Raw genomic sequence first — 23,555 nt, forward strand, 5'->3', positions numbered from 1 at the left:
TTCGCTGCATAATAAGTGGCTGAGGATGTCATCGTTCAGGATTAGTATGAGCGCCTGCATACATAAACACTAGATGACCATTTTTTCGCCTTGCTGTTTAGGTCAAAAAATGCAACTATTTCAGAAAAGCAAATTTAAACTAAACATTGTACTGAATTTCAATTAATACAAAGATAATACATTTTCAAATGGACTTTCGGCGTGGGATTTTGCATTATTTTTCACGTCGTGGGTGTGATTAGTGCAAAACCCCACACTAGCACTTGAAATTAAATGGTAAAGGGGTGTTGCCTTTCCGTCTGTAAAGCGTCTGTAAAGACTGTTGCCAAGGATAGCAAAATTGAGTGAGAACCAGCGTGGTATATAAACGGTGCTCGATATTCGAGCTAGTTCATTCTGTTCGGCAGTACGGAAGCGGCTCCACCAAAGAAACTTTAACGAACAACGTGTGCTCTTGCAAAAGTTATTCCATCCAGTGACATGGCTAGTGTACGCTTCTTTCTGTACAACGTTTGCTGTTTGGTGGTGATTTTCGGTAATTTGCAAACGACCTCGGCTAAACGATACTGCGGCGTCCAGCTTACCAATGTGCTGAGTTTTCTCTGCGTAGAATATTACTCTATGGATGATGTGAAACGGAACACCGGTAGGTATTGCATACCTTCAGGCGCGTTCTCTACAGTGCACTGCAAAATGACGTCTCATGAGACTTAATGTATTTTTCAATACTTTTTAGGATTCGGTGAGAAACTGATTGGACATCCAGAAACGTACCAGCTCGGCTCGTCTAGCGAAGATAGCAACGAAGAAATGAGCTTCAACGAAGTGCCACAGTTCGAGCAAAACGTGGTCCACAAAAATTGGTTCCCGCGTTGGTTTAAGCTGAAATCGCCGTCGCACGACACCACACGCTACGGGAGAGCATTTCATAAAGGTGTAATGGAACGGATCCGACGAAATGTTGCCGACGAGTGTTGCTACAAGGACTGCAGCATGGATCAGTTGTTATCCTATTGCAAGGTAGCAGCACCGGGCGTCGTGAGTTTGTAGAATGTTGCACGTTTCGGTAAAATATTTCGATATGCGTTTCCAAAGCCAAGACTTTCAGAAGAAAACAAGAGAGGGAAGCCAGAGCTAACCAGCGGCGAGTCTAGTGAGTTTACTTTTAGTAGCTTTATGCGCCCAGCGGGGGAGAAAAATCAACGGGCACATCCTTAGCGCTATGAGATAGAATAATCATGTAATGGGAAGATCCGCAATGTCTAATTCAGTGGAGCTATAAATAGAGTTATTGCAAAGCAAAACATTTCGGTGGTGTCTTAATCTCTTCTCCACACCCGTTGTGCTTAACGACGATGCGACGGAATTATCCTTCGGGTAGAATTCCACGTACACGCGCGTAATGCAAGCGAAGATGCCGTGGCACAAAATAAACGCACCACGCATGAACAATCGTAATCACCGTACCTAGTTTGCACCGGTTTCGCCAAGCGGAAACGAGGTTTACATGTCATCGAATCGAGGAATCCGGGACGGTGGAAGAGCAAAACCCCGAGATGAAAATAACAACCCCCGGCCGGGCAGGAGAATGCAATCAATAGACTGGAGGCACATATTATTGAAGGTCAGGCGGTTGTGTTTGCGCTCGATCGCACCCGCAGAAGAGCATCGACGAGACGAGAACCATTTCATAACACTTGTAGCATGAAACTCAAAACAACCCAGCCAGCGATGCACATCCACTTCCCGATGTACGCTTCTTCCCAAGACGACGATCGAAGACCTTTCTTCCGACCATGCCGCGAGTGTATCACGCACAGGGAATGTGATCCTACCCCCAGGAGGAGTAGGTTATCAGCTCGATCAGGCTACCCCACCGGAGGAGTCATCGAGTTCGCGAGACCGAACCGTCCGGGCAACGGTCAATTGGTGCCGGCGTCAGTGTGCCGGTCTGGTCTGGTTCTACATGTAGCATAGCTTTTTCTTTCCGTGCAGGGCACCAATTGATCCCTTGCGATCCCTTACGGAATGAAGCGCACCGGAGCACGCGAGCCATATTTATTTTCGGATCAAAAACGGAAAGAAGCAAGAGAACACGCGGCGTTTCGATCATTGCGATTAATGCTTACTTTAATTACATCTATTACATCTACCTCCCAGTGGCTTACCCTAGTGACACACAGGGAGCGAGCCCACGGGCAAATACGATCACATTCGTTCCGGAGACACTGAGCGGGACCGGCACACGTGTCCCGACGAGAGCTTCTTGTAATGGTTGTAAATTTAAATCCGATCCTCATGCTACTAGCAGAACTACACACCCACAACTGTCCTTGCGCCTATCGCTTCGATTTTCCCCCTTTTTTCGCCGCGTCTGATAGCAATAAATACGAATATACCGAGAGACCGCGTGGTGCTGGTACACCGGCGAGTCCTCGGTGTCCTTCAGAAGGTCTACTTGTCACGAGAGGACCACCGGTCGCCGAAGGTTAGCCCTTGCAAGGCCTAAGTGCTGCACTTTGCGCCTCGACACGCGCCTATACACTATCACTCGAACTCGCGCAACGGAACGGAACTCGGTATCAGTGGGTTGGGTGCGTTCGGGGTTTTCCCTTGTTTAATTTTTTCCTGATGCGATTGTGCCCAATATCTCTGTGCCCACTGGTACCGGTTTTTTGTTTCACTGACGACATCGAAATTCCGTCTCACGCTCCGTCCGTAACACAGAAGCGCTGTATATTTATGTATATTATCGTTATACTCGAACGTGTATACTTGTATCAAAAAAAAAATATATATGGGAAGCTTGAGACGAATATCCTTGCATGTAAAAGTAAAACAAAAATTTGATGTAAATTTCTATGTTTAAAAAAAGAGTGAAACAGGAAGCCTTACATCGCCAAGCATACAGCTGTTGGCGTTCGTGCAATACCTAAGGTCACTTAACCTTACGGTTCTTCTGAGACACTGTGCTGAGGAAGGCGACTGAGATAGGGCGAGCAAAATAAAAGCACTAGTAGCACGATACTTGAGACGCTTGAGATGCCCAAACGGTCCCTAGTTCTTCCTCGAGAGCGTTTAACTTGGGTACGGTAAAAGGGACGGGAGTAATATAGGAAGCTTTCGTAAATAGTGGAGAATATCCTATACAAATTATAATATCAATAATAATAATAATAGCAATTGATCTACACCAACGTACGGCTTGGGAAGCGAGAAGCAAACGTAGCCTGCCAAAGTAACCTGGATAGAATAATACGCAAGCAATAGTTGATTATAAGCCATTGATTAGCTAGCACGACGTGCGATGGAGTGACGTCCATTTTGTGTTGTTTTCGCGTAGGAGCTTTTTCCTGGCCTCTCAATCACAGTAGGTACGCAGCTCGACGAAGGAGCAGCTTTTCTTGCAGCACTCGTCGTAGATGCCACCGGAACTGCGCCGATTTCGTCGATGTACGCCCGTGCCTGGGTACGGGAAACCCGGCGGCAGGCTGTCCGGAAGTGTGGCCACTTCCACCTTCACGCGCTGTTGCTGCTGCTGCTGCTGATCGTGGTAGTAGTCTGTGGGATGGTGTAAAAGGCACAAGAACACGAGAAGCATTACAACACGTTTACAATGACAGGTTACAGGCTGCCGGGGGTTTCGGAGAGCAAGAGATCCTCACAGAACACCTACCAGTGCGATAGTGGGTCAGCATTGGGTACCGGCCCTGGCAGAGATAGGCCAGAGTTTCCGTAAGACGACGACCGCAGTAGCGCGAGCGTGTTAGCTGACTGATCAAGGCGTCACCGTTCGGTGTTGAGGTGGCTTTACTCTCGTCCAGCAGCAACAGAATGATGACCGCTGCGAGCAGGATCGAGTTCATGCCGACGATGATGGACCGCATCTGTGGGAGGGAGGTGAAAAGAAGCAAAGAAAAAAAGGGAATCGTAAGGATACGGCCGTTGAAATGTGTCAGTGAAATGTTTCACCACGAAATGTTTCAATGTCTCACAGAACGCGTTTCCCTCTCGATGAAGATCATCACATCGCGGAAAGGTCGAGCATGCGCAATCACGAGAGTGTGTTAAGTACCCCTAATTAGTTTGGCCATTTTAAATCCAATAACAATAACATTTAACCCAACAGCTGACTCACGGATGCCGCTCGCAGGCGCTTATCATACCAGTCGCAGCTTGCGGACAGAGGTCAATGAAGGAAAAAAAAAGTAGCAACAAATTAAAGCGGTCCTCTGGAGGGAGGGAAGATCATCCGGAGTGGTAGAAGAGATTGTGCCACTCGTACCTTGGACCCAGATTAAGACCGAAGTAAACAACTCCACGCTGTCTCCGTCCGGCGATCTCCCCGGAGCAGGTCAGAGTTGTTTCCGGCTGTTTGGGTTTTGTAACCTGTTCCTGTTCCTTGATCACGGCGAGTAAGTGTGTATATGAGAGAGAGAGAGAGAGAGAGAGAGTGGTTCGACGGGATTGGTGGTACAAAAAAAATTGACTGCTCTCGCTTCGAGTGCTCCGGTTGGCATGACTGATCGACCATTCCCTTATCAACCATGATTAAGGAAGCAAAAAAAAAGGGCACAAAAAGAAGAAAAGCACGGTCGAAACACGGTGGCGAAAAGAAATGGAATTTCCTTTCCTCGAATAACATCGGCATGAGCTCAGTCAGTGCAACGCCGCAACACGCGGCACAAACAGCTTGTTTGCGAGCCATCCGTTGCAAGATTGACAGCGAGGGCAATCGACCCTCGATTCCTGCTTGAGTGTGTGATCGCGTGGTGCGATAATCAGCCCACCCTGGGGTCCCCAGTGGGGTCCTGCTCTGTCGAAGGGGCTTTCGAATTTTCTTCCCCACTTGCGATGGGTTTTTTTGGAGTCTTCTACTCAATAACACGTTTCGTTTTCTGGACGTGAGAACGCGTGCCCGAGCGGCCGTCAGCACCAATGATGCGCCACAATTAATTGGGGTTCATTGAAAGAAATAATCACCTCCCCTATTAGCGAAGCTTGGCGCACTCGGTTGAAGGCCACAGGAATAGTCCACCGGAGTGCCCTTGGGAACCGGAACAGATCCGACGGGCTGCTTGTTTCACGATTTGCGCACTCGAGCTCTAAGCCGCCATAGCCAATAAACCAATCAGCGAAATCTGGCAGAATGGAGCTTGCTTTTCTTGTTGCACTTTTTTCAGCCAGTCCCGCGAGTGCCGTTAAATCTTTGAGCAGTAAAGGAACTTCACTCTTGGGGACGCTGACGTCAATCTGTCTCTAATCTCCCCCGAAGGACCTCAATTTTCCCCCAATTTAAATCTGCACCCCACGCGAAGTCCGTTCGCCCAAAGCCCGGAAGATGTCACGCTCGTTTAGGGACTCCCAATCAGCCACGTCGCCACGTCTCCAAGGTCAATGAACCCTCCCGGCTATAGACGAACCGCTTCGGTCATCTAAATCCATCGCTTTTTAGCGAATCCGTCTCGCCCCCATCATCCAAACCATCGAGGGGCTAGGCGTGGATCCTCCAAACGCCGAAAAAAAAGGCGAGCCAATTGGTCTAATAACGCGAAACGCGCTGACGGAGTGGGAAGAAAATTCGCGAAATATCCGGCAGCTAGAAGCGAATCGGCAATTTCGGTGACAAAACACCGCGCGCGCGTGTGTGCACATTATGACATCCCGTAACCGAAGTTGGCCGGTTCCCCGTGGTCAATGAATAAAAATGAATAAATTGAACCCAACGGCGGGGGCTCCAAATGGGTTTAGAGTCTTGCTCATGTGCTCTCTCTCTCTCTCTCTCTCTCTCTCTCTCTTGCTTTCCTCAATAAGATCCACACTCGGGTTCAATTGAGTGCAGGTCCCTTTTTTTCCCGCTTCAAAACATCCCGCGCACGAGGTAGGTGACAGCTCGGTGGTACGTTTGACAGCCGCGTTTCGCGCGCGCGCACACTTACGCGCCTGCTTTGATTGATGGATTGAGCAGGGCTTGTTTTCGTTTTTGGTTTTTTTTTGCAACGTCCACCACCTCCCCCACGGAAGGGTTCGTTTGGGTGGGTTCATGGTCCCATTGTGGCGTACGGCTGGCAATTATGGGCGTACGGGCGAGTCTCGTGTGGGCTAAAGTTCAACTGCACCCGGCGGTTCCTGAGCAAGCCAATTGGTGCTCAGTAGTGGGCGGTGGTTGTGTTCCGCACGATGCTGGAAATAGATACGCGCCGGTGGTTTGAAACGCGCTGGTCAAATGCCCGCTAGTGTTCGAAGGGAAGCGACTACAAGCAGAAGCAGACGAAAAGCATCACCTCCGGGGAGAGAACGTTAACACACGGCTTTTGGGTCGCTTGACATCGTTATCGCGCACGAGCGAGAGCTAGGAAAAGGGGCCCAGTGGGACGCGACCAAATGGAAACAAATGATTTCATTTAGAACCGGCTCCGGTTCGCCCCTCGTGGGGGTTATCCCGGACTTAAACTTTCCGTCTGGCTCGCTGAACCGGGCGTGATTTGTGATCTCCAAAGGGCCAATCATACAGGCGTGTGTGATAGAGCGAGAGCGAGTTAACACAGCTTGAGGGCAGAGAACGTGGGCTCGAATTTACGCTGATTGCTCACGCCGCAATTTCCAATTTTAAAGGGCGCTTCTCTTTGAACTTTGAACCGCCTTTAAGGGTTAGTTGGAGTTTGTAGCACGCGAATTGAAGCGATCGGTTGCGAGTTCGCTTAGGTGGGTTCATGCTCACTGAAGTCCTCTTTTCCAAGAAGTTGACACGATCATTAAAGGTTCGCATAATGCGCTTATGAGCACAAACACCAACTCCAGCAAATAAGAAGTCGGTCACGTTTCAAGAACCAAGCGGGTGTTTGGATTCAACAGAGAGAAGGATTTCGCCAACATCGTCATAACGGAAATTAGGCCAACGGCAAAGGGCTCAGGTTCTTGTGGTCTCTCCTCACACGATGTCCACCTGTCCCCTGACGACCTAACCCACGGTCCAACTCCACCGTCAGCCCGCAAATGAGCCGTAGTAATCACACGACCACTGGAAATGGACTTTTATGCTGCCGTTTGTGAGAGAAAAAAAAACACGTCCCTCTCCCAGCCGAAGCAGGCGACAGAAACGGCAACATTCCGGCACGTAAATGGCGCAATCGAGCGCCCCGGGTGCAATTGCAGAAGTGGTAATAAAACGAAGCGAACGAGCGAAACCGTCGAACACGCGCTAAAACCCTGTGAAGAGAAAATAACAAACCGGCGCAGAACGCAAACCGGCGCAGAACGCAAACCGGCGCCACAAGGTAAGTCACCGACGTGCTGACCGCCTTATGGTTGCTTATGGTGCAGCATACTTATGCTGCCCTGTTGTGGCATGCGCGATGAGACGACCATTTCCCAACGCCAACCCAGGTCGAAGCGAAAACGACTCAATCACTCGCTGAACGCGTGCAAGGGAGTCTCAATCGGTTCCGTGGCCGCGATGCATCCGTTGGGCGCTTGACCGCTTGTTTACGTTGTGTTGATGTTGTTGTTGTTGCTCCTCTTTTCTGTCCTCTACCCCCCCGACCCCTCGCTTCAACCCCATTATGCTCGTTCGCGTTCGAGTTGCCCTTCCCACGAGGTGGTTTTCTCTTTTGGGTTCCCCTTTTTGTGGCCACTTTCGCGTGGCTTTCAACCCGAGGCAGGGCTGGCGATGGAAGACGGTTTAAGGACACGGACGTGGAGGCTAAAAATAGTCACAACCGTCCTTCGGCGGATGAGAGCATGCACCCGTTAAGCCGCCGCGCGATCATTCCTGTGACAGGGTGGTGCGTTTTTCTGTTGTCTCTCTTGCGTGTCTAAGGGTCTTCTTATGAGGGGGATATTTTTTCTCCCCCCTTTTTTTTTGCAACCCGCACAACATTGTTGCAGGCTGTTACGCTATGATTCCGGTTTCGTTCAGGGCAGTGATCGCGCATTCGCGCTGCCAATTATGTTGCGTGGCAGGCTTTCCTGTGTGTGCGTGTGTGTGTTTTTAATCAGCTTTTCATCTCCTTTTACCAGTAATAAATTAAGTGTAATCGCGAGCACCTTGAATAGAAACCCTAGGGTAAGCTTTTGCTAAGGGTATTTGAGCCCGTAACCGATCATCAGCAATCCCTGTCTGACCTACATCTGGGGTTATTATGGTTGGTTGCTATGTTTTGTGCCCTTTTTTGTTTTTGTCCGGATATTCTGCCACCACGCCCCGGCGGGACGTCAGACGGCTAGACGCATCAATAACCCGTAAAGAAGAGAGAGAGCGAGAGAGAGAGAGAGAGCGAGAGAGAGAGAGAGAGAGAAAAGCACAAAACAAAATACGCATATCCTCGATCACAGCAGGCGTATGGAAATCCCAAAGCAGGCGGTTCTGAAATATAACCACCACGGGCCCTCGAACCCTGCAGGGCAACCCCAGGGAACGCTTAGCCCCTGGTCGGGTGGGTGTTTCTATTTTTAGCATCCGAATCCACACACACACACACACACACACGCACGCACCCCGGGATGCCCTGATAAAGCGAACCGTGGCCTCGTTGAACCCCTGCGGAGGAAACCGTCGCGATAGGGGCCCCTTTTTGGGATCGTGAACCTTCGTCCCTACTCTCGCTCCGTCTTCACCCTCTTCCTCATGTCAAGAGGCAACTAGGAAGGGCACGGTGACATAAATCATCGCTAGCTGCGCGGTGCCCTCGGACGCCATGTTTGCGATGGGATGAGGCTTCTAAGCGCTATCAACACGCACGCTAAAGGGTGGCGAGACGTGGGACGGGTATCTCGCCTCCCCACCGGGGGGTACCATCGACCCCGGCGCGACACAACAAAAACCTAAAAAGGGCGACACCGAAGGGTTCACCTTCTTCTTGCTTGGACTGATTAGCGTGGGACACGGGGTGATGTAAAAACAAAGATGAACCCCTGAACTGATTACTGAACGGACAGGGTTGCCTACCTTGGCGCAGGGTTGTCTCGCAGGCTGGCTGTTGAAGTGCGCGTAACGTTGGCAACCGATCGCGTCCTCGAGCGGTTTCGATTGAAACGGATGCTTAAATCCACCCAGCGGCCAGCTCGAACGGTGGCACACATCCACACACACACACACACACGCACTGCCTGTGGGCGTTTGACGCTGGGATGCTGGCTCAGAGAAGGACTTCACTTGCGGCTGGCTCACGGCGCCTTTTGGGACTGTTCTCGCGCGGTACGGTGCATTCGGGAACTTTGCGGAAAGGACACGCACAAACGTGAGCTCGAAACACACGCACACACACGCACACACGCGCACGCACGCACAAAATATGCAAAAAAATGCACCGTTCTGTGCAAAGGCGCTGTTCTGGGACGGAAAATCGGGTCGTTGAGGATCGCTAGATTCCGGCTTTCACACACACATCGCACGGGTCAAAGGTCACTCGCACACCCACGATCGGGAAGCAGGGAGCATCAAGGATGGCAGGTACCGCGCACGCACACCCACGCACACACGCACACACTCACAGGAACTCCCCGGGCGGAAGTTGCAAACACCGTACCCGGTAACACGGTACAGGACACGGCAGGAGCCTGAAGAAGCGCAGGGAAGCGGGTGTTCTTTTTCCCCTTTTTCCCGTCTTGAACACGCTCGACACACGCACGCACGCACGCTCGACGGCTTTGGTTCGTGTTTCCCCCGGGAGGCTGGGATGGGATTGGCGCTCCTGCAAAAGGCTTGCTATCTCGTCGACATCACAGTTGCAATTTGCGCTCGTTCTGGCGGCGAGCGTCGCTTTTAAAAGCCCTTTGCCGGCCGTGGGTGCCCTGAGTCGGGAGTGCACCGTTGTATGGTGAGATGGCCATAAATGGAAGCTTTCGGGGGGGCACCTGTGTGCGGGTGAGTGACACCGCGGATCGTGGTGATCCTGTTCTGAGGAAACCAACAATTCAATTTCAACATGAAATAAATGCGTGTTCACCTTATTTAGGGGGGTTTTATTATTCAGTATTACTACCCAAACAGGATAAAACATTAGAGAGTATTTTCAATGCATTTTAAGGATTTTTTTCGACCATGTTTCCTTATTTTTCCACCGATTTATGTCCACCCGCGATGTACGGCGTGCCCATAGTGCAAACTCATGAGAGCAAAGAGTGTTTCTCTTTCGCTTTCACTCACACGTGCTATCTCACTCAGTCCCGTAAGCTCCTTGCTGAGCCGTCAACGCAGCATCCCAAAATCTCTTCAATCCCTCAACCAACCGGCGTAAACGCACGAAACGATCGTGATCTCGTTTTGGCTGCGTGAGTTACTCGATCGCTCCACCGACGCTCATCAGCTTTCGCCGGTCGTGTCGTGTGTCCATTATTGTTTATTTATTTGTGCTTATCACCGCGTGATCTCTTTCGCTCGATCTCATCCTTTTTTTGTTGCTCGCACTAGAGCCCCCCAGCAATGGAGTTCAAGCCGCGGGTTGCTCTTCTCGCGAGCGTACTTTCGCTTTCGCTTTGCCCCGACAAGAAGGTTAGCGGTTTGTTTTGTTTCACTCCGCCCGACAACCACCGGCGGCGAGTGGACGTTCTTGGCACTTGTATTTGCTAATCGTTTGCTTTTCTGTTTTTTTTTCTGCTTTACGACTCGCAAGATTTCCGCTTGGCGCATAATGCGATGTTAATTTCGGGTCGATCACGAGGCTTAGTGATAACGTTAACCTGATACCAGAACAAACGAACGCAATTGTCTGCGTCTTGGGCCAAAAAAAGGAAAAAAATACCTCTTTAACACATTCCTTGTGGGAAATAGATAGTCGATAGTTGGCCACGCTCTGCAGATGCATTTTATTGATGAATCTAGAGAAGATCAAATGTATTTAAATTTAGCAAATCATTTTGGTTATATTATACGCCAAAAAGATGACGTCTGTGCTTCTCCTAGCAGCTGCTAAATGGCTCTAATATTTGCACGTCTTTCACGATCGGCTGGCTTTCAATTATAGGGAAGTGCCGATAGTATTACTCCATCTTTTGCTCTTTTGCCACGGGATATAATTATGGGTGGCGGCTTTTGATCGAAGTATGCTGCATAACCATTGACGTAGAATTCGGCATTGACGTCACGGAAGGCTCTTTCACTTCAGCCTTCTTTGATGCAGGAAATTGATTACAAATATAGTCTTATTAAATATGATCACTTAATGGACCGTACGGTCGTTTAGTGAGCTATAAAACGAGCAAAAACGAAATACTGCCTCCTAATGACGCTTTATCGCCTGTTTTCGTGGTGACCGATTACAAAACGTTGTGAAACTGTCTTCCTGCGCATTAACACTCCATTACCACGAGGAAAACCACATCAGAAAAACGATTGTCAGCATGTTTGGTGAAGTTATGTGGAAGCAGACTGTTTTCATTCTTACCCCAACGATCAGACGATCCCATTTATGGGAGCTTGGGCGCCAGCTGAGCGATCACACGGGAACAAAACCACTCGCCAATGTGGTGCTTCTTCGCCATTTTGTGTGGCGCCCGGTTTGAGCAAACAATCTATCGCGAACGCATCAAACTCAGACTGGCATCCTGACGGGTTTCTCCCGACGATCAACTGATACGCCACCGGCCTAGAGACCGGACGAAGCCAAGGAAGTCACCCCTAGGCCGGATGCCACCACATCGCGGCTATGTTGTGATCGGTGAAGCGATGTAGGTTAGCTAGACGGCCCTGCGCATCCCATTTCGCTGCCCTTTTGGTGTCTAGAATGTGCGACCTCTTTTCACGCTTTTCTTTTTGATCTATCAAACCATGTGCGGAGTGGTTGGTGCACGGAATTGATTGTGAACGATCATGACATTCTTGCAAAATGCTTCTAAATGGCGTTTAAAATATACGAAAGCAAGAGTCTTAAACTCTTGCTTATTCGTCCGTTGTTCATTTAAAGGACTTAAAACTCTCAGACAGCTACAGCAATCAGCACAGTTTAGGTTTCCCATTTAAAATCAATTCCCCCTTTTTAGCTCCACAAACCATGTTGGCGAAATTTAATGGCTAAAAGGCCATAGGCCCTTAAAAGGAAGGGACATCACGTCGTACCGTGGCTGCAATCCCTGGGGAAACAAAACAGCCTGCGATGGACGGTGAAGAAGTTCGTTTGAAAGCCTCGGGGCAGCAAAAATCCATCAACGACTGTGGCTAAAAGGATGATTTACGATTTACATGGGCCTTTTGACTGGTAGTAACATCGTTTGACCGTTCGTTTGCCTTCTCCGGGTGTGCCAACCCTTGCCGGGAATTTTCGTTTGCAAAAACAGTTCAGCGCAAAATTTGAAAATGTATAAATGAATAACACTAGGATCCTGCAGAAAGCGTATTCTTAGTACACCATGAGTATACCGTTTGACAGATGTCAAATGGCAGTGTCAGATTCACGCATATGGATTAAGATACTCCTTAACCAAGCCTACAATTTATCGCTTGATCACGTAACGGTTCCTCAGACTAACCCTCTCGGGTGGGAAGGCTTCCTTATTGCATTCCATTTATTTTTAGCATCCTCGCCCACCGCCTCATGGGGCGCCAATTTTGGCGTGGGTTTCCTTTCCCGGTTGGAGAGCGAATGAAAATGGCAAATCATAATGCAAAAATTCCACCGTCCGCGGAACAAATCGTGGCGCGAAACGCCTTGGGGGCACGGGGTTAAATGATTTTTAGCGCCATTTTTCCCGTCCCCCACAACTGTCTCGCTTTTGCAGCGTGATTGCGGATTTTTGCATGGGATACACTCTTTTTTTTCTCTTCTCTCCCGTCCGTGGGCTGCGGATATTAATAGACGCTGTAGAAAGGGTCCCGCCCGTGTTCCGGCACATTTAGAAGCAGGGCCACCCGATTGCCCCGTAAATAATGGTTTGACAGATTTGCCCTGCAGATTTCGCAGCAGAAGGTTGTTAAAAATAGCACGCCCTGTTCACGCGGCCACGGGACGGAGGTTTGACCCGCATCAGGAACAAGCATCAAAGGCGAACGAGCAGCAGATGACGAGCAAAAATAATGATTCCGGCGGTGGCAACGAATGGCAGCAAACGGGCCAACGTGGAGGCACAAACGCATAAAAATCGTCTGGTTGAGGAGGACTCAAGAATGCAAGCATAACTTTCGTGGTAAACAAAACTATAAAATCGGACCCAACCCAGGCGCGTGTGCATTCGTTCGCGGACGTGCTCGAGGTCTAATCGTTCAAGTCCTCCAGCGGTTCAATGACACGCGCCTTGAAGTCGTTGGGCTTTGATGGCCTCGAATTTTTGTAAATCCTTGTCTCTCTCCACCGGGACGCATTGATATGGGATTCAGGTCTTTTGGTGGAATTCTTTCGAACCTTGGAAAAGACGCTTTACGGAGTGCATCTTCTCAGAAGTTGCTCAGTTATCAGTAATTGTCTTGCAGGTGAAAAGTGTAGGCGAGTCAACATCACCGCGCATCCTTATCAGGCTGGGTTTGCACATTTTCCGATTGGATTTGTTTGCTCACCAGCACAATGTTATCTGTTTACTACTTCCCGGGGCCGGCCGATTCCCAGAATTTAGAGCTATTTCCAGAGAAAGGAGACCAGCTAGAATGTACGACCGGCTCAAGGCGGCTCAGTTTTTTCTTCTTCGAGGACACCACCCCTTTTGCGCCTTGGCCACGGTGAGGTTGGATTAAACACACGTATGTATGTCAATTCCTCTAGACCGATTATCACCATTTCACGGCCGGTTCGTGCTGGTGGCGCCTTGATTAGGCTGGTCTTCTGGACTGATGCTATTACGAAAGGTACGGGCTATTTTCGAGCGCATCGTAATCAAGCAAGAAATCAAGCTTGTTTGCTTCGTTCCGGGAGGGTCTTAAAATAAAAAACTGACAACGTTTGAAACGGATGTTGCCTATTTTTGAAGGCTCCAAATGTCGCAGAGGTTTGAGGCTTGCGAGCTTCCCCGTATCGGTGAGGAGTCTAGAAGCTTGCTGCAGTCGTTGTCAAGTGCGGTTAAGCATCCCCGGGGAACCGAACCCGGGGAACTCGAGCCGGTACGAGATGAACAAAGATTAGCCCCTTGTCACGGATCAGTCCGGCTGGTGAAGCCTCGGCTAATCTAGCGCCCCCTCGTTACGGTTACCAACTGGTGGATGCACTGGGGCTGTGGTTGGGCGTTTTTCCATTATTTTTTCTTTCTCTCACCTCCCACCTCTCGGTGTAGTAAATATTGACACGTCTTCCAATCGGTGGTCGGGACCGGGCTACTTACTACGGGCGGGCCGTGGCTTATCAGCGGCTGATGAAACCCGCCGTCCGGGATCGGGCCGATGTGCGTCTGGCTGGGATCGAACCTGCAAGACGTAAACAACTCCCACCACTGGCCAGTTCCGGAACGGGTCCACGGTGTGGGTGAGAGTGATGCACTCGATCGAGGGGATGGCAGAACGATCGAGTTGATTGTGTGGTGTTGTTGAAGAGGCGGTAGTTTGTAGTGATTGCTTCATGTTGTTAACATAAATGCAGTTCAATGTGTGGCATTTTTCAATGTTTCTGTTTTAAATGAGTGAAGCTAAGAACTATACTTAATTCGGGGTAAGTTTGGAAATTAAAAGTAGTTGTTCCCAAACGACGCTTTCTTTCATTAAGTTTTTCAAAACCACGTGATAATGAGCTTTGTTCTTGTTTTCCTTTTCCCCATCGAAAAGCTTTTGAAACGCTATACATATAGTAAAAATTTAGGCGCATTACGAGCTTGATTATTTTTCGAATTTCCTTTACTCGAACTTTCGGCTTCCCGAACGATGTTCACTAATTTTGAGATTAATAACAGGACTACAGAACATTTAGTGCGCTGTTTCGATGATGCTCCGGATGAGCTGCATCGTTTTATCGGCCTCTCATTGGACGATCGAGTTCATTTTCCTTAAGGTGTTGAGATCATGCCTGATACAGAGATCTGTAAAGTCGATGTTTGGGTGTTTGATGTTGGCGAAATTTATTGCCTTGAAGATTTAACGTTATTGCCACCCATCTGGTTCGAGGGGCTATATTTTTCTTTCGTAAAATAGATCTAAATTAATAATATCACATCGTTCGGTTCTTGTGAGTCTTTATTCAGGACAAATACTTCCACTGTAAAACTATCATGTGCGCTTCCAACGGATTTGCACTGCAGTTGGTGATTGCGGAAACGGAACACTAAAGCGCTTACATACCGGCATTACACACCTTTTAAAGGGGCATTTCTTTTTTGTAAATTAAAAAATATGAACCGAGAAATGCGTTACACCTATCAGATCTAAATAATACTCGATATTGAGTGTGATCGTTTCGAATAAAAACAAATGCAAATGGAAAGGTCCTTATACGCGAATAGTTGATAAAAAAATGTAAGTACGACATCTAATGTAGGAAAAAAAAAACCACGTAAAATAAAATGGAGTGTTTGTGGCATTGACTTAAGTAACATTCCCATCACCGTTCAGTTATAGGTTTTTTTTGTTCTATACAATCACATTTTCACCTCAGTTTCGACCACCCATCGCCCCTTTTTTTACATCCTTGTCGGCGCTTCCCCCGTTTTCTAGTACCATCGTTCACTACGCTCCTCTACACCGCTGCGCCGAATGTCGAACGTACTTTCCGACCGAACGTTGCTGTTTTTTACACCAATAATAAGGGTAGCAATTGTTTTTTGTAACCCCTCTTCGCTTTGACTCGTTTCAGTCCAGGCACACGCACATACCGTAACACTTTTCATCGCTTCAATTACGCTAGCCATAGCACATTCATAAATCTCTCAGACGTTTAATATCAAATTTCAAGCCGGATCCGGACAAAAATAGGTCTAATAGGTCGTCTGTTTGTGTGTTTTTTTGGTTTCTATCGCGTTTGTAAAGGTGTGTCGCAGCGCGATTCACTACACGTGAAAACAAGGAAGAAAATGCCCCGCTCATGCGAGCCAGCTGAAGTGAGTTTCACCTGTGTGTTGGGTTGCGCATCCTTTTTTTCACTGTGCGCGAGTGTATGTGTGTATACAAATGCATAATTGTTCGCTAATTTCTTCGCCTAATTGGGGTTGTTTTTTTTTCTTTTTCATCTTCCTTCCGGGTGCTAAATTCGCTCCCTCTTACGATACAGGTAGTTTCGAATCGACGTTGGCTTGCTTGCATTCGCAGAAACACCGCAAGCACGGGAGCTGTCGCTTTCTAAAGCGGGCGATAAACATGCAACCCTGCCGCGCTGTGCCCGTGAATGTCGCGCGATCGTTGTAAATTGATAGAAAACTTAATTTCTCATCCGCGTCTATTTGCGCGCATCCCACTGCGCCACCAACAAGGCCCATTCGATAACCTACCGCACTTGCCCGTCGCCGGTAAAACTAACAATCCTTTTCATCCCGAACGGGCAAAGGACCTTCGACGCTATGCTGCTCAGATCCCGCGCTTGCGTTTCGTGGTTGTATATATAGAAAATATCCCTTTTTGTTACATCCATCCATCCATTCCTAACAATGTACACAATCTCTCGAACCGCACGGTCGCGCTAACAATTTGCTACCACCAATTCGCTCAACGCAACGCAAAAACAAACTTAAAAAAGGTCAATAAAAAAGGGAGCGGGGCTTCCGGTCAGGTAAGGTACGCTCTAACCCCACTTTCCACCGCAGCGCCCATTAGTCTACATTTAGGCGCACGCGGCACCACCCTCCATTATCCTATCAGCGTGCATTTGATGCACGTTCGGCGCAGCTTTCGTGCGCTTATGTCCTTTCCCTGCTTCCCATCGGATTGCCGGAGACCATTCGAAATGCTTAGCAGCTATAGTTTCTGGTTTAACAAATCAGTCCTGTTAATCTCGCAGTCCATTCCGCTAGGAACACGCACTCAAACACCACACCCGCAACTCGTATCTCGCGCGCTTCCGGTCCTTGCGCCTATGTACAGTGGGAGCTCACGCGTCGGACGCTGCCGTCCTTAGTTGATTTTGAAGCAATCTAGCTTGTAGTCGAGAATATGGTGCTATGACATCCCGGACGATGGATCGTCAAGATCCTGACCGATGGTGGCCGGCCGCCGTAGGTGCTGGGACGCGTGGGGATGACGGTGATAGGAAGTTCTGGAATGTTCTACGGGTTTATCACTACTATCGCCAGCACCCGGGGCACGCGGATGTCCATCTGTGGATGTGTCGCGCTTTATGCTGGCTTCACCCGCCGGTGCGAACGTTGACGTTCTGCTTCCGGCGTTTTCTGATTCGATAAAAACCGGTTCACCGTCCGCAGGTGATGAAACGGTTTGACTTCTCTGCTGCTGCTGCTGCTGCGTGTGAGGTATTAATGTTTCCATGTTGCTATCGCTACCGAACGGAACGGGCTCGCTAATGGTGTCCCGATCATGCTCCAAGCCGTCCGGTTGATCGGTGTTGCTATGTACAGGGACCTTCCCCAGCGGAAGCTCGCCGGTTTCGGATGCGACGGCGGTACCACCGAATTCCCGCGGGTCGTAATCGGCGAAGGCAATCTCTTTCTCACGGTTACCATCCGGTGACTGGCGCAAACGGTTGATGCGCGTCTGCACGATCTGTAGATGCCGCCCGATGTACTCTTCACCCGGTGCCAGCTCGTGCGCGTGCGTGAGACAGTCCTGCGCTTGCAGCAGCTTACCACGCTCCACATACACGACGCACAGGTTGTGAAGGCCCTGAATGTTGACCGGATCGAGCTGCAGGATACGTTTGTAGCACTGAAGCACAGGAAAGAGAGACAGATCAATGAGAGAGAGCTCGCTTGCTGAGGCACACTTTTCGCACACTTACATTCTCAGCCGCGTCCAGATCCTTGATGTTGTTGATGTAGATGTCACCGAGCAGAATCAGCCCCTTGATGTGATCCGGATGGTACTTGACAAGCTGGTTCAGGAACGGAGCCGCCTCCAGCGGACGGTGATCATCAGCTAGCAGCAACGCCAAGTTGAACAGGGCACTACGGAAGTCCTGTTTGAGGTGTACCGCCCGGCGGAACCAGTTCTCCGCCTCGTCCGTGTTGCGATCGTCCATCGCCAGCATGCCAAGGTTGAAGTGAACTCGTTCGTTGGTTTCTACAATGAACAAAAAACAGCTTAGTTACTTCATTCCACATGATTCAGACATGCGAATTTGCCTCACCATCCTTAGCCAGCAGCTTTAGGAGACGCTCTCGGGCTATCTTCCGCAGCTCAGGACGTCCCAGCTCTTGCAGCAGGATCGCCGAGTTGAGCAGGGCCTGTTCGTGTTCGGGATCGAACTCAAGCGCTTTGTCCAGATACGCTAGAGCCTGGGAGGCTTTACCTTGTTCGAGAAACACCACTCCAAGCTGTGAAACAAAAAAAAGGCAATGTAATTTAATTAACTCCCTTCTGATGGTCGCTATTTCGTTGCTCCAGCACACTTACATTGTAGTAAATGTCCGGGTTAGTGCTGTCGTACAACAGCGCCCGTTCATACACCTCCTGGGCCTCTTTGGTGCGGTTCAGCTTGATCAGAATGTCACCCCGGTTGATGTAGGCTTGCGTGTAATCCGAACGCATGCTGATCGCCTGCCGATACAACAGATCCGCCTCCTCCAGCCGGGTCGCATTCTTCGAGATCAAATTGGCCAGGTTGAGAAACACGTTTAGGTGGTTCGGAGCGATGCGCGCTTGATACGATTCACCCGGTTTCGCCTTCGGTAGCAGCGATTTCGCCTTCAGATAGGCCTGTTCCGCTTCCTTGAACATCTTCAGGTGGTTGTACGTTCGCCCGACGTTGATGTGCGCCCCAACGTCGTCCTCCTGCACGCTGACGGCTTTGTGGAAGAACTGCAGCGCCTCCTCGAAGCGTCCTTCACTCTCGAGCGCGTGGCCCACGTTGTTGAATAGCTTCGCGTTGCGCTGGTTCACCTTAAGCCCTGACATGAAGATCGAGTACTCGGACTCCCAGTCCGCGTTCCGGTGGTACGTCTTGATCGAGTGCGTTAGTAGCAGCACGCCTAGGCAGCACCAGGTCATCTTGCGGGACCACCTTTCAGACAGCAGGTGGAAACCGTACGCAACCAGCATGCAAAAACCCATCGAGGGGATGTACAGCACGCGCTCGGCAATGACGAAGCCAACCGGAAAGAACAGATTCGATGCTGGCAGGAACGGCAGGATCATGAACGCCAAACCCTGGAAAAAACGCGATCGAGAGTACATATTTCAGTACGGATTTACTTGCTATTTGTGAGGGATAAATATATAAAACAAATTACTAATTCACTTTCACATTCGAACAAAAGAAAATGCGATCCTTTGCGAGAGGCGATAGTGAGCATAACTGGTCGCTAATTACGACGAGATGACGTGCATTCATTGCACCACGTGGGGGGTGCATTTTTATGCACGACATGCAGCCACATTTAATAAATGCAGTTCTGCAGACATTTTGTTCGTTGGATTTTTTTTGCTCGTTGTGATTCACCGCACCGGACACAAGTGTGATTTGTTGGTAATAATTAGCTTGCATTCGCTATGGTGGCCACTCGAGTTCGCGAGAGTATGCGTTACAATGCCACGGGCAACGAAGCGTATTAGTGGAATTTGTTGAGAACCAGATTCTAACAATAGGAACCGCGTAGCACAACGTAAAAGGGATGAACATTGTGGGTAAATTATGTGCATAAAGAAACGGCAATACAAACAATAATACATTGTCATAAATTCGCTACACTGGCCACAGTGCGTGTTATCGTTGTATTGTTGTTTTTAAATCCTTGAAACCTGCGACGATATTCCTTTAAACCTGTTTCAATCATCTTGAGCGTTTTGTTTTTCTTCTAATAAACCTTCAAGAGAGACCTCTCGACTCGTTGCTCGACTGTTGACGCACGCTCTGGCCATCAAGAAATAAGCAGCCTTGCGTCATCATTCCGCGTTGCAATCGTTTGCTGAAAGCTTCAACTGGTTGCATTTTTATCCATCCTTTCCACCGGGAGCGCATTGCTGTTGTGTTTTCCCTCCGGGCAAATGCCAGTGACGCAACTGACGAGGGCAAACAATTTGATTAAGCCGGGGGGTCGCTTTCCGTCGCCCAGTCGGTGCATTTGCTGGAGGAAAAAAGGAGTTGCAAAAGTTTCCCATTTCCTTCAGCTCGCCCACGCCCAGGCTGAATGGGTGGATGGGTACGCGTGGATAAGCAAATCTTAAGTGCGTCCTCGAGAGCGATGGTAATAAATGATAATACGCTTTTGAAAATGTTATGACAGAGCGCAAATGGATTGCGACGATGCTTCGTTGGTGCATTGCGCTCTGGCATCCAATAAGGGAGGTAATTAAATTGATAAAAAGGCAAACAACAAGGTCGAAAGAGCGTCAAATGACAATAAATATCTCATTAGTTTTATATACAAAATGTGCAATGTATTAAAATGGGATTAAACGGAATTTCCTTCATGGAAGATGTATTTCGAAATTATGAGAAAGATATTCTGAGAAATGTCTTTTATTGCAGAAGAGGTAATAGATACAAAAGCCCTCTTACTGTTGATGGCATTTCGGGTGTTGAGTGGATAGGATCTAAAAATACTCGAGACATTTTCAAGTAAGTTCACTTAATAATGCATAACAACCGATTCCACTTACAGCAGAACTGTTGGAAATGCCAGCATGCTTCACTTTTGACAGCACGTGGAAAAGTAAGCTGTGTTAGTGGAATAGGATCGAATCTAGTCTACGTCAGGAGTGATAGACAATGAAAATGTTTGTCCTTTCCGATTGTATATACCGATGGTAAGAAGGCGCCCGCGTTTGATTGGAGTTTATTTTTCGCCAAGCAATTGTCTCCATTTTCTACGGATTTTCAGAAGCTTCAATTCGATACGAACTGCAATGTCCACCGAGCCGACGAACGAAAACCCACGTCAAGATGGACGCGCGCGTTGCCATGGAAAACAAGCAAAGCCCACCCCATCACCGACCGTTCAATCAAAGTAAATGATGGCTTTAATTAAATTCCATCCCAACAATAATCCCACCTTCGGGCTACGGGTACGACAAACACGCGCAGTAAGACGCACCGTTCCACCGATAAGCCCCACACCGGAAGAAACGCACAAATGAATATTCGATTCCTCATGCGATCCGTTATCGGCGGTAATCGACGAGATGATACGAAACAAAGCAGCCCGGATGCTTGCGCACCCCCCATCCGGAGCACAATTATCCTTCAGCCCGAGAAGCGAGACAATGTTGTTACACACGCGCCAGCGACTTTGGGCTTGCGATTATCGAAGGGTGGGAAATTTTCGATTAAAAACTGATCAGATAAATCATCCAGCACCGGCGGAGTAGGCCGTGCTTGAGCACGGAGTAGCGCGTCGATGACATCTTCGGGCGATGACAGTTTTCCTCGCGCACCGGTGGCTCAACTTCACCGGAAGCCGGTGCCGCCGCGTTCGGTAAATCTAGATAATGGCCGACCGATAATGAGGATACCATTGAGGAATCGAGCTGCATGGCTGACGCCGGCGATGAAGATGATGAACGACAGGCGGGGGGAGAGTTTGTTTCGCTTTGTCCTTGCAGAGCTTTCCCGCTGGCGTAGCGCAACCGGCATCGGAAAGATGTCCGATAATCGATAAATAATTATTTACCTTCGTCAGCGTCGTCGCTTCGGTTCCGGTGGCCATGGTGAACGTGGTGCCGAGTTTCTTTTCGTCCCGTTCGACGGATCGGTGAGCATATTTTCGTTCACTTGCGCCACAAGCCGGCCGACTTTTGTTTGTGTGTAAGAGGATGGATTGTTTTTTCCCCTTCTTCTTCTTCTACTTCTGGTCGTCTTGGCCGTTCCCCCCTCCGGTCGGCTGGACAATTTGCCGAACGGAAGCGATCCGTCGATCGGAAGGACGCCTCTGTTTTTCCTCGCTATCTCGCATCTCTCGCTCGCTATTGAATACACATTTTCTTCGATCGTTATTGTTTCACCGTGCGGCGTTTCAATCTTGTGCCGGCACTCGTCGGTTTGTGCTTGGCTTGTTTCGAACGCCGGTTGATCTTATCTCGATGGGATGCCATTTTATCGCCCAAGCCTGCTTCTACACCCTGTACTTGGGGGTGGGTTGTTTTCTTTTTTCTTTCTCCCACTCACTCTTAACGCTTCGAGAGCGATTATGTTCCACTTTCTTTGCCAAAAAAAAGGGGGATGATTGATTTTTGGGATCGAGTTTTTTTGTCCCTTTTCCAACGGAGCTTTCAGGCTCATCAGAGTGCAAAAAGGATGTGCCGGATTGCAACGTGGGGCAAAAATGGCAGTCTCAATATCTCTCAAGAAAAAAAAACGAAAAGTTGTTTGAGATGCGTGACAGTTTCTTAAATTTAATCTCCACTATCTCACAACGTCACAAAGGCGTTTCCGTTGGATAAAGAACACCCAACCCAACAAATCTGTCGGTATAATTCCGGGAGCAATCGAGGTGAAATTGGCCCCACCGGCCGTTCGAGCTTGATAGGCACTTGGTGCCGTCGGATCTCGCCCATATTATATCTCCTGCGCACTCATTCCTGCAAGCCACCAGTTTTGAAGCAATCAAAACGCCCAAACGAAACTTGGCAACCCCGAGGCGCCCGGCGAGCATTAGTTAGCCGTTTGCGAGACAGTGTCCCACAGTGTTCCCGGGGGCATTATTATTCTCATATCACTGTGGCACTCTCCTTTCTTTTTTGCATAACCATCAGAAGCACACACGCAAAAAAAAACGAGCCCGCCGACACACATACAGAAAGAGGGGAGAGCTCGGTTTGCTTGTGCACTGGAAATGTATGAATTGCAATGAAAACATGCATCTCGCATGCCAACGGAGTGGTCATGCTGTACCTACACTTCCGACGGCGATTAGTGTGCAGGGAATGGCGAACCCCCCCCACGGGAAGCGACATAATCTCGGGGAGAAAAGCCCAACACTTTTCCCATTCGTTTTGCCGGGGGCGGCGGAAAACTGACGCCTGCCAGCAAGGAATGAAACGAGGGAAAAAATCACCACACCAGCTCGCATGCATATGCCGGAATCATGGCAGATCGTCACCGGCACCGTCTAGACGACAGCAGGTGCGGAAACCCGTGGCCGGAATAGGGAAGGGGAAAACCACTTGCAATATTTCATTTAGTTTTAGAATTTATGTCGCTTTAATCCCCTTAACCGGGGAGGTTGAGGACCGCTGACGGCGTAGGGCGTGGGGGTTAAAAATGAGCCAGCGAGGACCTGCGACGTGGACAGTTGAACCTGTCCCGTTCCCGTGATGGGAACCAGCCGATTCTGTGATACCGGCGCCAGGGGGCTTGAGCTTCATATTCTAATGCAAATGCGCTTCCCACCAGGACACACAGCCACCGGAATTCCGGTCTCCGGTGTGGCATTGTCGAGATGAAGAAAAACTAAACTAGAAAAAGGCTCACGGGACGCCATCGTGGGGATTTATGACAGCGGGTGTGTTGTAATTTTTTTTTTATTCTAAATTCCATCCTTTAGGAATGATTTCAGCCGGTCGAGGATGACGAGAAGCCACCAGTTGGGGCACCAAGAACCAGAAAAAC

At 49.1% G+C, this 23,555-nt stretch overlaps 3 protein-coding genes across 3 annotated transcripts in view; 1 reads left to right on the forward strand and 2 right to left on the reverse strand.

Moving 5' to 3' along the window:
- The first annotated feature begins 419 nt into the window (after nucleotides 1–419).
- Nucleotides 420–1,294, forward strand: LOC128726309 (probable insulin-like peptide 3). Its single transcript, XM_053820115.1, has 2 exons — nucleotides 420–646; nucleotides 737–1,294. Exons 1-2 carry the CDS (start codon nucleotides 481–483, stop codon nucleotides 1,048–1,050), a joined length of 480 nt encoding a protein of 159 aa, XP_053676090.1. The 5' UTR covers nucleotides 420–480; the 3' UTR covers nucleotides 1,051–1,294.
- A 1,932-nt stretch (nucleotides 1,295–3,226) lies between these two features.
- On the reverse strand, nucleotides 3,227–9,080 carry LOC128731660 (LIRP-like). Its single transcript, XM_053824793.1, has 3 exons — nucleotides 8,948–9,080; nucleotides 3,677–3,887; nucleotides 3,227–3,561 (listed from the first exon to the last, which is right to left on the reverse strand). The coding sequence occupies exons 2-3, from the start codon at nucleotides 3,885–3,887 to the stop codon at nucleotides 3,362–3,364; spliced, it is 411 nt and encodes a 136-aa protein (XP_053680768.1). The 5' UTR covers nucleotides 8,948–9,080; the 3' UTR covers nucleotides 3,227–3,361.
- A 7,904-nt stretch (nucleotides 9,081–16,984) lies between these two features.
- Nucleotides 16,985–23,555, reverse strand: part of LOC128730248 (protein O-mannosyl-transferase Tmtc3-like) — a 106,336-nt gene continuing 99,765 nt past the window's right edge. Inside the window, exons 8-11 of the mRNA XM_053823284.1 lie at nucleotides 18,404–19,156; nucleotides 18,138–18,324; nucleotides 17,790–18,070; nucleotides 16,985–17,716 (exon numbers count right to left, since the gene is read on the reverse strand). Coding sequence (XP_053679259.1) covers nucleotides 16,994–17,716; nucleotides 17,790–18,070; nucleotides 18,138–18,324; nucleotides 18,404–19,156 — 1,944 coding nt within the window. The 3' untranslated portion in view covers nucleotides 16,985–16,993. The remainder of the gene's footprint in view (nucleotides 17,717–17,789; nucleotides 18,071–18,137; nucleotides 18,325–18,403; nucleotides 19,157–23,555) is intronic.

Source organism: Anopheles nili, chromosome 2 (assembly GCF_943737925.1).
Source record: "Anopheles nili chromosome 2, idAnoNiliSN_F5_01, whole genome shotgun sequence".
NCBI lineage: Eukaryota > Metazoa > Arthropoda > Insecta > Diptera > Culicidae > Anopheles > Anopheles nili.

Bases quoted from the DNA above. Each gene is read 5' to 3' on its own strand.
- LOC128731660 (XM_053824793.1), bottom strand. From the start codon at position 3,887: ATGCGGTCCATCATCGTCGGCATGAACTCGATCCTGCTCGCAGCGGTC. The intron at 3,562-3,676 runs GTAGGTGTTCTG...ACCATCCCACAG, and splicing joins GCTGACCCACTATCGCACTG to ACTACTACCACGATCAGCAG.
- LOC128726309 (XM_053820115.1), top strand. From the start codon at position 481: ATGGCTAGTGTACGCTTCTTTCTGTACAACGTTTGCTGTTTGGTGGTG. The intron at 647-736 runs GTAGGTATTGCA...AATACTTTTTAG, and splicing joins TGATGTGAAACGGAACACCG to GATTCGGTGAGAAACTGATT.